Source organism: Limanda limanda, chromosome 23 (genome assembly GCF_963576545.1).
Source record: "Limanda limanda chromosome 23, fLimLim1.1, whole genome shotgun sequence".
NCBI classification, from domain to species: Eukaryota; Metazoa; Chordata; class Actinopteri; order Pleuronectiformes; family Pleuronectidae; genus Limanda; species Limanda limanda.
In genome coordinates, this window is record NC_083658.1 from 10,428,403 (window position 1) to 10,442,346 (window position 13,944).

Consider the following 13,944-nt stretch of genomic DNA (forward strand, 5'->3'; position numbering starts at 1 on the left):
ATAGTTTAGAGATATGGTAGATTGGAAACAGAAAGTACCTAGAGTGCCAAGGCCGAACACTCATACACATTGTTCCCCTACACATGTCTGTTTGTCTTTTTACATCTAGACCCATGAATGATTCTCTGTGAAACAATGAATATGTTGGGAACACACACTATCTCACAAACAGAGGATAAGAAATAATCTGGATCCACCCACTCATATCTCATTAACTAAGTCTTGCCTTCTGTTAGATGAAAATGACTTTAATAATATTAGTGCTGAACACAAGTCTTGAACACAAAACAACCTTCCTAAATTGTAACTCTTCTACCCAATGTAAGGCTGCTGCCATCGCTACCACCTCCACCTTCTAAACTGATACTTTCAAGTCTGGTATGTTGAAACCAAAAATTGTTCTTCATGTAATAGCAATAATCATGTTCAATATTTGCTAATGGGCAGATCATGCAGCAAAAAGTTGAGGCAAATGGGCATGTCATCCTCTTGAAAATGTCATTCAGTCCATCCAGATCACTTCTGACTGATGTCCCCAGAGCCATGCTTTGAGCAGGGTTAAAAACTGCTGTTTAGCCTGAGACTGCAGCTCAATACTCCAGCAAAAGTCCCTACATGTCATAATGTCAAACTAGTGTTGTGACAACTGACTGTCAAATCAAATTAGGAAAATGCAATAATATCTTTATTTATTGTAAGTTTTCACACCGCAAAAACAATTGCTACTGCAACAAAAAATTGACCTTTTTGTTGCAGTACAAACGCAATGTTAAAGCTGTCTAAGCAATCAGTTAATCCTTGAGGCAAAAATACAGAACAGGTTACAGGGAGTTATCTAATACTCTTCGCCTTCCTCCTCCTCGACAACACTGCTGGCTCCAACCTCTTCATAATCCTTCTCCAGGGCGGCCATGTCCTCCCTGGCCTCCGTGAACTCTCCCTCCTCCATGCCCTCTCCGACGTACCAGTGGACGAAGGCCCTCTTGGCGTACATGAGGTCAAACTTGTGGTTCAGTCGAGCCCAGGCCTCTGCGATGGCAGTTGTGTTGCCCAGCATGCACACGGCCCTCTGCACTTTGGCCAGGTCTCCACCAGGAACCGCCGTGGGGGGCTGGTGATTGATGCCCACCTTGAAGCCTGTGGGACACCAGTCCACAAACTGGACGGTGCGTTTCTTCTTGATGGTGTTGATGGCAGAGCTGACATCTTTGGGCACCACGTCTCCACGGTACAGGAGGCAGCAGGCCATGTACTTGCCGTGACGAGGGTCGCATTTCACCATCTGATTGGTTGGCTCGAAGCAGGCGCTTGTGATGTCAGCCACAGAGAGCTGCTCGTGATAGGCCTTCTCTGCAGAGACAACTGGGGCATAGCTGGCCAGAGGGAAGTGGATACGAGGGTAGGGCACCAGGTTGGTCTGGAACTCGATCAGATCGACATTCAGGGAACCGTCGAAGCGCAGGGAGGCGGTGATGGAAGACGAAACCTGTCCTATAAGCCTGTTGAGGCTGGTGTAGAAGGGGCGCTCAATGTCAAGGTTCCTGGAGCAGATGTCATAGATGGCCTCGTTGTCCACCAGAAATGTGCAATTGGAGTGCTCCAGGGTGGTGTGGGTGGTCAGGATGGAGTTGTAGGGTTCCACCACAGCTGTGGACAAATGAGGAGATGGGTAGATGGAAAACTCCAGCTTGGACCTTTTGCCGTAGTCTTCAGAGAGACGCTCCATCAGCAGAGAGGTGAAGCCTGAGCCAGTTCCTCCTCCAAAGGAGCGATAGATTAAGAAACCCTGGAGCCCTGTGCACTGGTCAGCCTGAAGGGAAACATGGATGGTAAAAATGTTGTGTTGTCCCTCGAATCAATGTGCTTTCTCAAGTGGAACATCTGCACATCTAACACATGAGAAGATGAGCTTACCAGTTTACGAATCCTATCCAAAACCTGTTCGATTAAAGCTTGTCCAGTAGTGTAGCGACCACGAGCGTAGTTATTGGCTGCACACTCCTTACCCGAGATCAGCTGCTCGGGGTGGTAGAGCTTGCGATAGGTTCCAGTTCGCACTTCGTCTGGGGAGCAACCAGAAACTTTCAGTTTTGTTCAGTTATCAGATATTCAACAGTCATCTCTAGTTATTGAGATTTAAAGAAACTTAGTTGATTGACAGAAAAAAGATGAAGAGGTTGTTTACCAATGACTGTTGGCTCCAGGTCGACAAAAATTGTTCTGGGAACATGTTTTCCAGCTCCAGTCTCATTGAAGAAGGTGTTGAAGGAGTCATCTATGCCTAAAGCCTTCGGGTTCTTGAGCATCCGACCGTCCGGCTGGATGCCTTGCTCCAAACAGTAGAGCTCCCAACATGCATTTCCAATCTGTGCGCCGGCCTGGCCAATATGAATGGAGATACATTCTCGCTGTAGAAACCAAAAAGCAATCAAAGGTCAGTCCCCAGCTTAATCCCTGTTACTGTGTATGTTAAATGACATTGTACATTTCTTCCTCTGTAGGGAGCTCATTGAGCCAGATCCCACATCAACTCCTCCTCAGAGACAGTTTAACTGAAAAACTCACCATTTTTTAAAGGTGTTTTGTTCCTTGTTCTGTCGTCTTTTGCTGTTTGCCAATTGATAGCTGGGTCTACTCAACATGTTGTAGAGTCCTCTTTTCCCCTAGTAAAATACTTTGTAGTGTAGGTTTAAATAGGACTGTGTTTACAGGACATCTGATTATTTACTATTATTTACTTTTAGATCAAAGGTAGTCCCCTACATTCCATATGCGTTCCACACCCCTTTAAGCCACTATTATTACTTTGATCCCCACGCAATACTTGCATCGACCTGCTTTTTAAAATGTTTTTTATTATTTAAGTAAGGAGGTAATGAAAAGCGGAAGAGAAGTACAGCAGCAGATGACAGCAATGCACCTTCAAGTTGGTTCAATAAACCAAAAAAATGACTTCTTTGGTTGTACACATTTGTCTGATTGTCTTACAAACATGACAGAGAACCTTTGGTAGCCCTCAGTTGTCAGAACAACTCAAAAGCTGTTTAGTTTCTCCAGGTTGGGCAACTGTAAAAAACATGGCAGTCTCTGTAGAGAGGACCCGCTCCCTATGTAAATTTAAAGCATTTAAATATAAAGGGCTGATTCTTCTATAATTCATACAATTTAGAAGAAACACCGACTGAGAACATCACTAGGATTATTTTTATATTCAATTTTGACCAATAGATGCCTTTCACATTAATCGTACACACTGAACCTTTAAGTATCACACTTCTTCTTCCCCATTTGGTAATGTATCTCTTGTTACTCTTGATACTTCACATTTACATTTATGTTCTGAGATACCGTGATATTATAGAATATAACAAGGCTAATCGGGATTTACAATAAAGAATTTGAACCAAAAGAAACATCATGAGAGACGTACAAAAATATCTGTAAAATGTGTTTTAATAGGTTGGCAGATTACTGGAAATAAATAATTGAATTTCTTGTCAACAGACAACTGCACCTTGATACATGGTGTGGAATAATACATCATTTAAGCACAAAGATTATTCCACAACAGAAAATAAAGCACAAAAAATAAAAAATAATTAGATAGAATTAACATCAATCTGATTCAACAATTCAAAAATGTTAATATAATATAATCTTATTAAATCATTATATATATATGTGTGTATATGTATCTGGGGGGATATTATTTGCTGTTTATTATTCTATTCTGAAAATAATCTAGGTGATAAAATATAAATTAAATGCAGTGCAACTTTATTATCCCTGTATTGTCACATGTCCAACAATTACTCCTCTTATCTAGCAAAAAAAAGTTTATTTAACTTTTACATCCATAAATTTTGCATTTACACATAGCATGTGAATAAAATAACAGCAAAAATGTCCCCACTGGATTTATCAGTGGCACATATTCATTGAGATTTCTACAGGTAAAGTATTGTAGGTACAATTATAAATATCTATAGTAAAACTGCACTTTGATAGAACTGAAAGTGAACTCACCCCAGCCCTGTACAATATTATAGCTAATCAAGCTGAGTACTTAATGGCCTCTTGAAACTGCTACAGCAAATAATATAATTTAGTTGTATTTATGTACATTATAAACATGTATTTTTTTAAATAACTTACATAATGCACAGGTAAAAGGGAATCTATTAGGTACATTTCTTATTACAAAGATCTGTGACAGTATGGCTTTGTGAATATACATTACAATATTGTCATCAGAAAAAGCAAGTGCAGTCAGATCAGACTGCCTTTCAGCATCTTTCAGTTTCGTCACCTCAATGGTTCATCTAACAGCAGCGCACTATTGATTTTGATATGGAAACTTTGTCAGAGCTAGTATGAAAAATACAACTCTTTCTTCAGAAATAACAAGATGCTTAAAGACAGACTTCTACTGACTGTGTAGGCCACACTATAAAGCATAAGGAGTAGCCTCTACTTGCTAAGCAGCGTTTTAAGGGAGCGGGTGAGTGCGTTAGCGATGGCCGACATAGTACTGGAGTGGCGGACCAGGGCTTTCACGCTGTGCTCCCCTGGTGCTCCCACGGTGGCGGTCTCAGCCGCTTTGAGCAAACAGATGTAGTTCATAACAACCTCATCAACCTTTGCCACGACTTCTCTCTGCTGGTGCGCGGCCGAGGCTCTAAGCCCCCTCACCAGACACAAGCAGGCTTCGCAGAGGCAGCAAAGCACCTGGAAGCTACAAGTCACAGCGAGCAGCATCTCCTCAGGACTGCTGTGGGCCTGCGCCATCCTCCGGCAGGCCCGGCCTAATTCTTTTGACTCGACCGAGAGGAGCTGCTTGAACTGGGACACATCCTGCATGGGCATCTGGGGCCCGCGGTCGCAGCGACCCACACTGGATCTCACCAGAGCGATGAGCTCGCTGGCGTCGCGGCGGACATCGGTAAAGCCGGATGGGAAGCCGTACATGCGGTCCTTAAGTGCGTTGATCCGCGCAAGGCGGTCACTGAAGCTCATGTTATTCAGGACTTCTCCGTAAAGCTGCTCCCCAGCTGCATCCAAGGCTGAGCCACATGGGAATATGGCTGCTGCAGCGGCAATGTCGTGCTCCATATTATGGCTTCGTCTTGGCCTCTCCCACTCGATCTCATCCTCCTCACCCTCACTCTTACGTTTGAAGAAACAGTAGCTAAAAGGCCCGTTGCATCTCCAGGGGCTGGTGTCCAGTTTCTGAGAGCCCTTCATGTGTTTAGCGTCTTTCTGCAAAGGAAATGCCACAGATGCCCGTCTACTGTCTATCCTGCTGCCTGTAGACCAGCAGGTGGTGTGGGAAGATACAGAACCTTGGGAATAGCTCTTGGAGAGCCGCTTCCTCGTTGGCCTCCTCTGGACTTTGGTCTCACCTTGCTGGGGCACAGACGGCAACAAGGGCTGCTGACTGCGGCTGCGGGTGGGCTTTTCAAACAGGACCTCCACACTCCCAGAGTTGCAAGTGACATTACTTGTGCTGCGTTTGAGTTCCCGGCCCCTTTGCAGGCTATTACTGAAGGTATCTGTCTGAGGGAGGGGTGCAGATAGGGCCTGAATGTGGTTCTGACTCTGCCGGGACTGGAGCGAATGGATGGAATCTTGTGTGAATCCTGAATTGCCGGAGCTAGCGCTGGCTTGCATGGGTAAAGATGAAGGAGGAAGCGGAGGTGGCGGCGGCGGAGGAGGTGGAGATTGTAGGTTGGGAGCTGGAGATGTAATGCAAGACCGGCTAGCAGATGCCTGCCTGATAAAAGCTGATGGGTGGTCTCCCCTTCCTAGGGACACAGTATTGAGGTCTGGACGAGGATGAGGAGACTGACGGACAGCGTGTTTAGCCCTCGGGTCTGTTTTGAACCAGTCCTCTGTGTTACCACCGGGTTGGCTTCTTGATCGAGGCGGGGGACGGGTACTTGTCCCCCCACCATTGTGGTTTCCACCTGGGATGAACCCCCCATCCTGGTTGATACAACCCTCAGACTTATACAGCGACATGAAGTACTCTGGGTCCATTTCACTCCGCTCTAACTCACACTCCAGGCCAGAAAAGGAGCTTCTCCTCTCAGCATTAGCTGGCCCGAACTCCAGACCGTCATGCAGCCTGTGAGCATGGATTTCCGGACTCCTCTTGAGTTTGGCAGGAAGTGTGGCTGAATTATATGAGCGCAGATTCTTATTTGCCAGTTGCATGGTGGCCGCGTTAGGGGTTGCTACATTGGGGTTTAGGAATGGGGATGATATGGAGGAAGGCATACATGGGCAGCGAGCAATGGTGTTGCTCCTGTTCTTTACCATTTCCACAAGCTGAGGGTTGCTAGTGATAAAGCGCCTGGTGTCCTTTTTCACTGCCCCACCCATGCCTGCACTGTGCAGCTTCCCTCCCTGATGCATCTGGCTGACTGTTAGATAGTTAATCAGTTGTCTGTAGGCCTCGCTGCCTTCCTTCTGGTTCATCCCCTTAAAACTGGCCTGTTGTTTTGCATGCAGATCATTGTGGGACTTCTTGTTTCCAGTACCTGTGGTCTCTTTATGCTTTGATGGTGTGGCTGAGGAAGGTCGGGCCTGTTCGGCCCCAGCGCCAGGGGGGTGAATATTTGGTAGCATTTTCCGAAGGAGGGCGGGGTCTGCATGAGGGTGGAGGTCTTTTCCCTGCGCGCCCTGAGCAGGGTTGTTGTGTTTGCTATCTTCATAGTTCAGCACCCTGAGTAATGACGACGAGGAACTGGAAAGTGGGTGCCTTTGCAAATGGTGGTGTTTGGATTCAGCCGCACCAGGGCCAAGCGGTGAGTCAGTTGGGGTGGCGCAGGCACTGCTGTTCGTGCTGCCACCAGCGTCCAGTGATGAGCACAGAGAACCCTGCAGTGAACTGTGAGCTTCTCCTTGCAAACTTGAAATCCTTTTCGCCAGGTGGTACTCGCACAACCGTGCAACACTCTGCTGTCTAGAAATCGGTTGATGGTCGCTTTGTATGTCAGATCCCTGGATAGACCCCCCTGATCTGGAGTTTTTGGTTGGAGAAATCAATGATGCTACAACGAGGTGTTCATCTTGTTCAACAGTCGCAGCTCCATTGTCTGTACCACAGTCCCCCATGTTGACACCATCTAAGAGGCGATCTGTGGCAGAGGAAGGAGGGCGTGGAATTCTGGAATGGTCACGGAGGAGGCTGCTTGCTCCAGAACTTTCTTCCACAAAAGAATTTTGTCGTCCTTGACTTTCCCCTCTCTCGCAGAATGAAGTGCGCTGGTCAAAGTTGAGATGGTTGCGACTGCCACCACTCTCGCCTCGATGCCCTTCCCTTGTGCTGAAGGTGTTATACTTCCCACTGGAGTCTGCCGACTTCTTGTGATGCTTCCCTCCGGGTGTGGTGGAGCTTGGGCGCTGCAGAGTGGCCGAGAGGTTAGTCTGGGACCTCACCACCAAGGTGTCTGGCCCTGATGATGCAGTGTCCAAATGGGGGCTCCGTCTTGGAGGAACTGCTGGAGGCTGAAGGTGCCTTGATGGACTGACGGTTTTCTTCGGCAATGTTCCTCCTGTCCTGGGTGAGACGGGGAATTCGGTTTTCTCCTCGAGTAAAGGTTGGTATCCCTCCCTTGTGGCCACAAGGAGACGCATGTGACTCTCACTGAGCCTGTGAGAAGCTGCCAGCTCGGAGATTTCTGTCATCTCTGAGGAGTTGGTCTCATTTCCAGAATCTGAGGAAGACCCTGGGCTGAAGCCTCGAGATGCGTAAACACCTAAAATATAAGAAAACATATATAGATATGTGGTCAATCAACAGAAAATTGAACAATGTTAATTCAAATTTGCAATTAAGGAGAAGGCACATTATAGAAATAGTTTTCATGAATGTGTTTTTTTTACTTTTCTAACTTAAAAGGCGCAAAATGTCACAGTGAATTAGAGAAGCAAAAAAATTGAAAAAAAAGAAAGAAACTAAAACTTTTTGTGGATTAATTCATCATCAAGACAGATCCAAACTTTTTTCACTGGGACATTGGATTTATTTGGCGTAGGTTAGGTTGAGTATAAAGGTGTGAAAACCAAAATGATTGTGATAAAACACCAACCTGGGTGGTTTCTGATGGGTGGTGGCGGGGGGGGCCTCTGCTCAGAGACAGACAGAGCCTCCAGTGCCTGCAGAGTATTCACAACCGCATCCTCCAGCCTCGTCTCCCCTCCCCTGGAACTTTCCCCCTCTCCATGTGTTGGAACGGCGTCAATTAAAGATACCGGGATATCGTCGTTTTCCTGTGTGCTTAGCGGCCTCCCCTCGGGTGCCGCATCCTCATCGGAACTGTCCCGAAAACCCTGCGGTGGGGCGGCGATTGCGAGGTTGAGCGTCTGCAGCAGCGTGTCGTCCTCATCCTCGTCGACACTGCCGTCTCCCTCGGGAGGGGGGAGCGACGTCAGGTCGATGATGTCATCTGTAGAACCAGAAAGCGTGAGGAAGGTGGATTTCCCCGCCGCCGTGGCGAGCCCTCCTCCTTGGTTGCTGCAGTTTTCATCGCCCAGTCCTCTGCCATCACCCACAGGTGTCCCCCCGGTGGAGTCTTCCTCGCAGGAGGCATCGTCGTCATCCTCTGCGTCGTCCGTCGTGTCCCGATAGAACAGGTCTCTCAGCAGCGGCTCCTCGCCACCTTGCTCACTTATAATGTTACTATAGACATGTGTCAGACCACTGAACTGAAACGGCACCGTGTCCTGTGACCGAAAGTCTGTGTTGTTGTGCAAGTAGAGCGGCCGGTGCTCCGGTACCTCGGGGCTCTCCAACAGTCTCTCGTAGCCCAGGTTCTTAGACTTGTTCAAGGGCTGGTCCCCCCCGAATATAAACGACACTTTGGCACTCCGAGGTGAGTCTTGAGGTTTGTGTCTGGTAGCGGGGGGAAGAGGAGGGGGCAATGGACTTCTCCGTGTCCCGGGGTCTCTTTCTGGGTTTTGGGGTTCGTGGAAGTACGGGGAGATGCTGTTTTCTCTCTGCCCGTTGTCTGGATACTCAGAGTCCCGGTTGTAGACCTCTCCCTGGCCGGGGGATGTCTCATTTCCCCCCAGAGATGTGCTGTACGGCCACTCCAGCACACGATCCTGACCTGCACACAGCAGCAACACAGGGTTTTCAATACTTTATGTCTTTTATATTTGATGATGATTAAAGTTTAAAGGATTTTCTCTTCGCAAGACTTTTGAGAGCTCTTCTTCAAGACTGTGAGGTTTTGTGCTGCACTGTAGAAACATACATTTTTCAAGCATCTCAATATAGCCTTGAGTTGCTCTCTTTCAAAATAGAGCTTATTATGGAGTGTTCTGCCATGAAACTTATAATAAATATATTCTCACCCCAGGGAAAATGTTTTGAATATAAGATTTAAATACTTAAAGTAAACTTAAAAAAATACCTAACAAATTGGTCTATTTTTCAATTTTAATGTTATTGCAAGACCTCTCCCCAAGCTGTTTAATTGAAAAATATGAAGCATATTAATATAATAATTTTAGAATAATGAATAATATTTAGAAATAGTATTTTTGTATCTATTACTTTTTTTTTAAGGGATCAGTTTATTATTATATGTTACATAGTTAATAACCACTCACTGTTGTCATCCCCTCCTGTGTGGTTGCAGTGGGCCATGCTGAAGATAGATCTCCTTGAGTCCACTAGGAGGCGGTAGTAGCCTGCTGTTAGGCAGGCCAGGTTCATTGCATCACTCGACTCCATGATGAGTGTGATGGGCTGTAAAAAAGAAAAGAAGAAGAGGAAAGAAGAAAGAAAGAGGAAAATCAACAAATGCTAAAAATGGTGTCAGACTAAATGATGTTTGCTGGTCCAGAAAGAAACTCACCCTGACGTCCAGAACGTGCAGCTCCAGGCGGACGTTGACATCGTCCTCGGTGAGGATCTCGATGCGGTTGACGTGGCTGAAGTCGGCCAGCAGGGCCACCAGGTTGGTGCGGGTGTTGATAACATGACTGATGCCGTACCGTGGGCCCACTAGCAGCATCACTTCTGTCTGTTTCTCGCCTTGCTACAGAAAGTAAATGTGTGCGCATTAGACACCTATAATCAGCCTCCATGCTGAAAAGGTTTCAGCAGCGAGTTCGACCAAACACAAGTTTCTCCTCAGACCTTCATCATTTCTAAAACTAATGGCCTTACCAAAAGTATTGATTTGAACTCCCTCCCTCCGTAGAGTCTGAGTTCACTGAGGTACCTCAGGTAATGCACCTTGGCCTGCAAAGCAGTCAGCTGCAGAGAGGAGAGAATTGCATTAGTAAGCATTGGAAATGGAATCACTTCAAACCCCACAGAAGCATTTGTCTTCTAATGTCAGGATGTGACATATTTCTCAAGCCATTCTGATCTGGACCACTGATTTTCCATTACATCCCATCATATAAATTAAATCTGATCAAATTCTGAAGAGCTTCTCCACCGCAGAACTCTTTATGGCTTTGCTTGCCTCAACGATTTTTAAAAATCAAACATGAAAGAACCAAAAGTGCCTCTCAAGCTTCATGTATAAGGTATATATCCACACGCTCAATGCAAAAGCAGTGACAATGACTTTATAACCATTTAGAATATTCATGAGACTTATATTGCACATTATATTTGCTTTATAGTCCCCTAATGTCCCCTAAATTTGAGAATACACCTGGTCTACAGTATAATCCACTGATATTTTACCTCACTACCTGTCTCAAAAACAAAAGGCTAATGGCGGTGTCTGACCTCGCCTTGTTAAATCAGACATCCCCCATTAAAACATAATGTTGCAGCTATGAAATTCTCGCTCAGTCCTCGGCCCTTCCACAAAACCGAGCGAGCGGCCTGATCTGATGAGGGCCGAAGCAATAACTTGAAGAGCGTAATGAGAAAGCTGATTTGGAGGGGCGGCAACGTTGAGTTCATCGGTGCAGCTCGGCCGTATTCCTCCCTAATGAATAGACCAGATATCAGCCGCCACTGTGAATACAAATGATTAAACTGCACGTTCTTGCTGCTCGGCCTTTGAGGGAAGAGATCAATATCTTTCAGGTTTGACTGGCGTTTTACTACACACGTATATTAACATACAATCCAATGGAGTTCAAGCATGTTTACCCTCAGCTACATCCCATCATCCGCTGCATGAAGCTGCACAAAGGATGATGGGCTTTGACATAGAGCAGTTCTAATTTGCCTACTGATGAGTGATGCTGTCCAAACAATCTGTTTCAGTGGCTGTTTAATTTCTCAAAGACATCATATCTAATAAATAACTTTGAGGATTTAATCTTGTAATGTTTGTCATGGTGAAAGCACGACGGGGACAGAAAGTTCAGACACATATCAGCATCATTTTCAATTATTAAAATTTTCATTGGAATCATTCACGGGGGAGTTTGGCCTATTTTAATATGTTTTGCTTTGAACAATCAGATTTTTCAAGTGAAACTTGGTTGGTGGCACCTGATCGAGCACACGGGGGGGAAATGAACCTTGCTCGCTATTTGCATTATCATCCAAGGTCTGTCTTGACTCATGGGTCATAGGATGACATGGGTGGGAACCCAGACAAGGTTGAGCGAGGCAGCGATGCTATTATGAGGTATTGCATCAGAAAACAAATGTGTGTGGGTCAGAAGGTTTATCAACAAGGGCAAAGAAAGACAAAAGAGCCATTCTTACTTTTTTCCCTGGAGGCACGAGGTTCTGGTTGGTTTTGAGGATGTGTGTCAGGGCCTTCCTGATGTTTTTCTCCTTCATGGTGGACAGCACGGCAGGAGGCAGGAACACCGGCAGACCCCATTCCTTTCTGTTACGAGGAGATCGATTTACGTTTAAAGTGACTCTTCCACTGCGCCCGGGACAAGCACTCGCAGTCAAAGGCTAGAAGTGATGTGTTTACTCTCTTAAAGCTGTCAGTACTGGAACAGAACTCTGAGTTTAACTCTCAGGAAGAAAACTGCTCTTTGGAAAGTGGACGCATGGAATAGAACCACTGAAAATAGCCAGGGTGATATTATTGAGAACAGAATATTAATTTGTGATTGTCACACATTTTATTTTAGATCCACAATTTCTTTTCGATATTTAAACTGCAACGAACTAAAAACAACGATGAATATTTCTCTGATAATCTTCTGATAAGCTCCAGGCTGTGCAAAATCACACATCATGTTAGTGGCTACACATACCGCCACTTAATTCACACACACTTACTGGATGTATTTGAGGGAGACCTTCTGGCTCTGTCTGGTCGTCATGGTGAGGATGTACATCTGCAGTGCAGCCAATCGCAGCGCGGCGTCGTACTTCAGCTCGGGGCCGAACCGCTCCAAGACCACGTCGTTACAACACTACAGAGAAGCAGAAATAGTCACACGAGAGCCCAACATATCCTGTCTATCTGTATCTGTAGCCTGTATATCGTGTTTCTTTAGAGCAACAATGAATCCCCACCAAGTAAGTTCTTAACGTTTGCGGTTTGAGATTCCTTCAAAGAGAAACAGGGTCCACTCCCTGATGAAGGACTTAGAAGCACGAGTCAAGAAGAGATGATCAGCTTTCCTTCTCTCAAGCAGTTTCACTCGACTAATTATCAAAGAATCTTATGGGGTAGTCATTTATTATTTTTCACCAAGGCAGGAGTGGGTTTATTTTAGTACTTTATTTGCAAATGAGGGTTTGTCTTGAAAGGGTTCATTCAGTTCATTATATATCATCAAAAATCAGCTGCAAACTGCACCCCTCTCAAAGATGAGTTACCCGACTAAAACAGGATTTTTATTGGCACAATAAATCACTGTAATAATCATAAGTAGCTTTAAGGCTCACCTGCACATAGAGGTATTCAAACGCCACGGCGTCTCTCCGGAGCAGCTCCACGGGGTCCCGCGGCACGAAGCTGATCCTGAAGAAACACTTCATCTTGTCAGAGCCGTACCTCTGGGTCACCTGGGGTCGCAGAGGTTGTAGAGAGCGAAAACCACTTTAGTACTTTGTATAAACCAATAAAAATAATTCAAGTGCATTGTGTTTACTCTTCGAATAGGGTGCATGCAGCAACATAAATAATATTCGTAGTATTAAAAGCAGTAGGTACGGTAGCAGTGGCCATAGTGGTACCGGTAGTAATAGAAGCATTAGCAGGATTAGGTGTAAGAGCCGTGAGATTAACATTGGCTCAGTGCAAGAAGTAGCAGTATTAGGAGTGTTAGTAGGTGTCATGGATCGGTAATAGTATTACTAGTAATTGTAGATAAATGGACGGTGGAGGTATTTACTAGGCAGATAGGGCTGGATAATACGGAGTGGCATTATCGAAGTGTAGGGTTCAGGTGCACCAAAGTTAGGGGCTGGATGGTGCATGGTGTTGTCAGGGAAGAGCCCATTGAATTGTGGTGCAGCCCTGGGCAAAGGAAGTTTTATGTATGACTTTCTGTGGCATTTTTGTCAGTTCCTTAAATAATAACTTCCTCCTAAGCTACAAATCCCTCCATGCTCTGGCTCCCCAGAACCTGTCTGACCTCCCCCCCCCCCCGGCACTCCGTCTCTTACCCTGCGGCCCTCAGATACAGTCGACTCACCGACTACCTGAGAAACTTTAAAAGATTCCCTTAAAACAAAAGGCTTTGACCTTCAGTTACTTTATCACTCGCTGGAAATTCTACTATTTTTTTTTATGTCCCAATGTTTTCTAACTCTTAAAAGCAGCGTTGGGTACCTTGAAAGGCGCTATATCAATCAAAGTTATTATTATTATTACTATTTTTATGAGGATCCTGATGAAAGAAACAGGTTTTTAGTGCCAAGATCGATGACTTCCTGTTTAATTTTTCTAATATAAGAGCTAAGATTGTTAGGCCTTGGAGCTGACTGCCATTCTATAGTAACACATTTATTATAGTAAACACAGATACCAAAGTAAAAGT

General features: G+C 45.4%; 2 protein-coding genes across 2 annotated transcripts in view; both read right to left on the reverse strand.

The window, feature by feature from the left end:
* Positions 1-835: 835 nt before the first annotated feature.
* LOC132997023 (tubulin alpha-8 chain-like) lies at positions 836-4,458 on the reverse strand. The gene is made up of 4 exons (XM_061067394.1): positions 4,435-4,458; positions 2,186-2,408; positions 1,915-2,090; positions 836-1,810 (listed from the first exon to the last, which is right to left on the reverse strand). The coding sequence occupies exons 1-4, from the start codon at positions 4,456-4,458 to the stop codon at positions 836-838; spliced, it is 1,398 nt and encodes a 465-aa protein (XP_060923377.1).
* Positions 4,459-4,470: 12 nt separating this feature from the next.
* Positions 4,471-13,944, reverse strand: part of LOC132997024 (FERM and PDZ domain-containing protein 4-like) — a 66,315-nt gene continuing 56,841 nt past the window's right edge. The window contains exons 9-16 of the mRNA XM_061067395.1: positions 12,848-12,967; positions 12,233-12,369; positions 11,699-11,825; positions 10,184-10,273; positions 9,870-10,052; positions 9,622-9,760; positions 8,097-9,116; positions 4,471-7,763 (exon numbers count right to left, since the gene is read on the reverse strand). Of these exons, the coding sequence (XP_060923378.1) occupies positions 4,471-7,763; positions 8,097-9,116; positions 9,622-9,760; positions 9,870-10,052; positions 10,184-10,273; positions 11,699-11,825; positions 12,233-12,369; positions 12,848-12,967 (5,109 nt within the window). The remainder of the gene's footprint in view (positions 7,764-8,096; positions 9,117-9,621; positions 9,761-9,869; positions 10,053-10,183; positions 10,274-11,698; positions 11,826-12,232; positions 12,370-12,847; positions 12,968-13,944) is intronic.

Bases quoted from the DNA above. Each gene is read 5' to 3' on its own strand.
- LOC132997023 (XM_061067394.1), bottom strand. From the start codon at position 4,458: ATGCTTTATAGTGTGGCCTACACA. The intron at 2,091-2,185 runs GTAAACAACCTC...ATAACTGAACAA, and splicing joins CCTGGAGCCAACAGTCATTG to AACTGAAAGTTTCTGGTTGC. The intron at 1,811-1,914 runs GTAAGCTCATCT...GTTTCCCTTCAG, and splicing joins TGGATAGGATTCGTAAACTG to GCTGACCAGTGCACAGGGCT.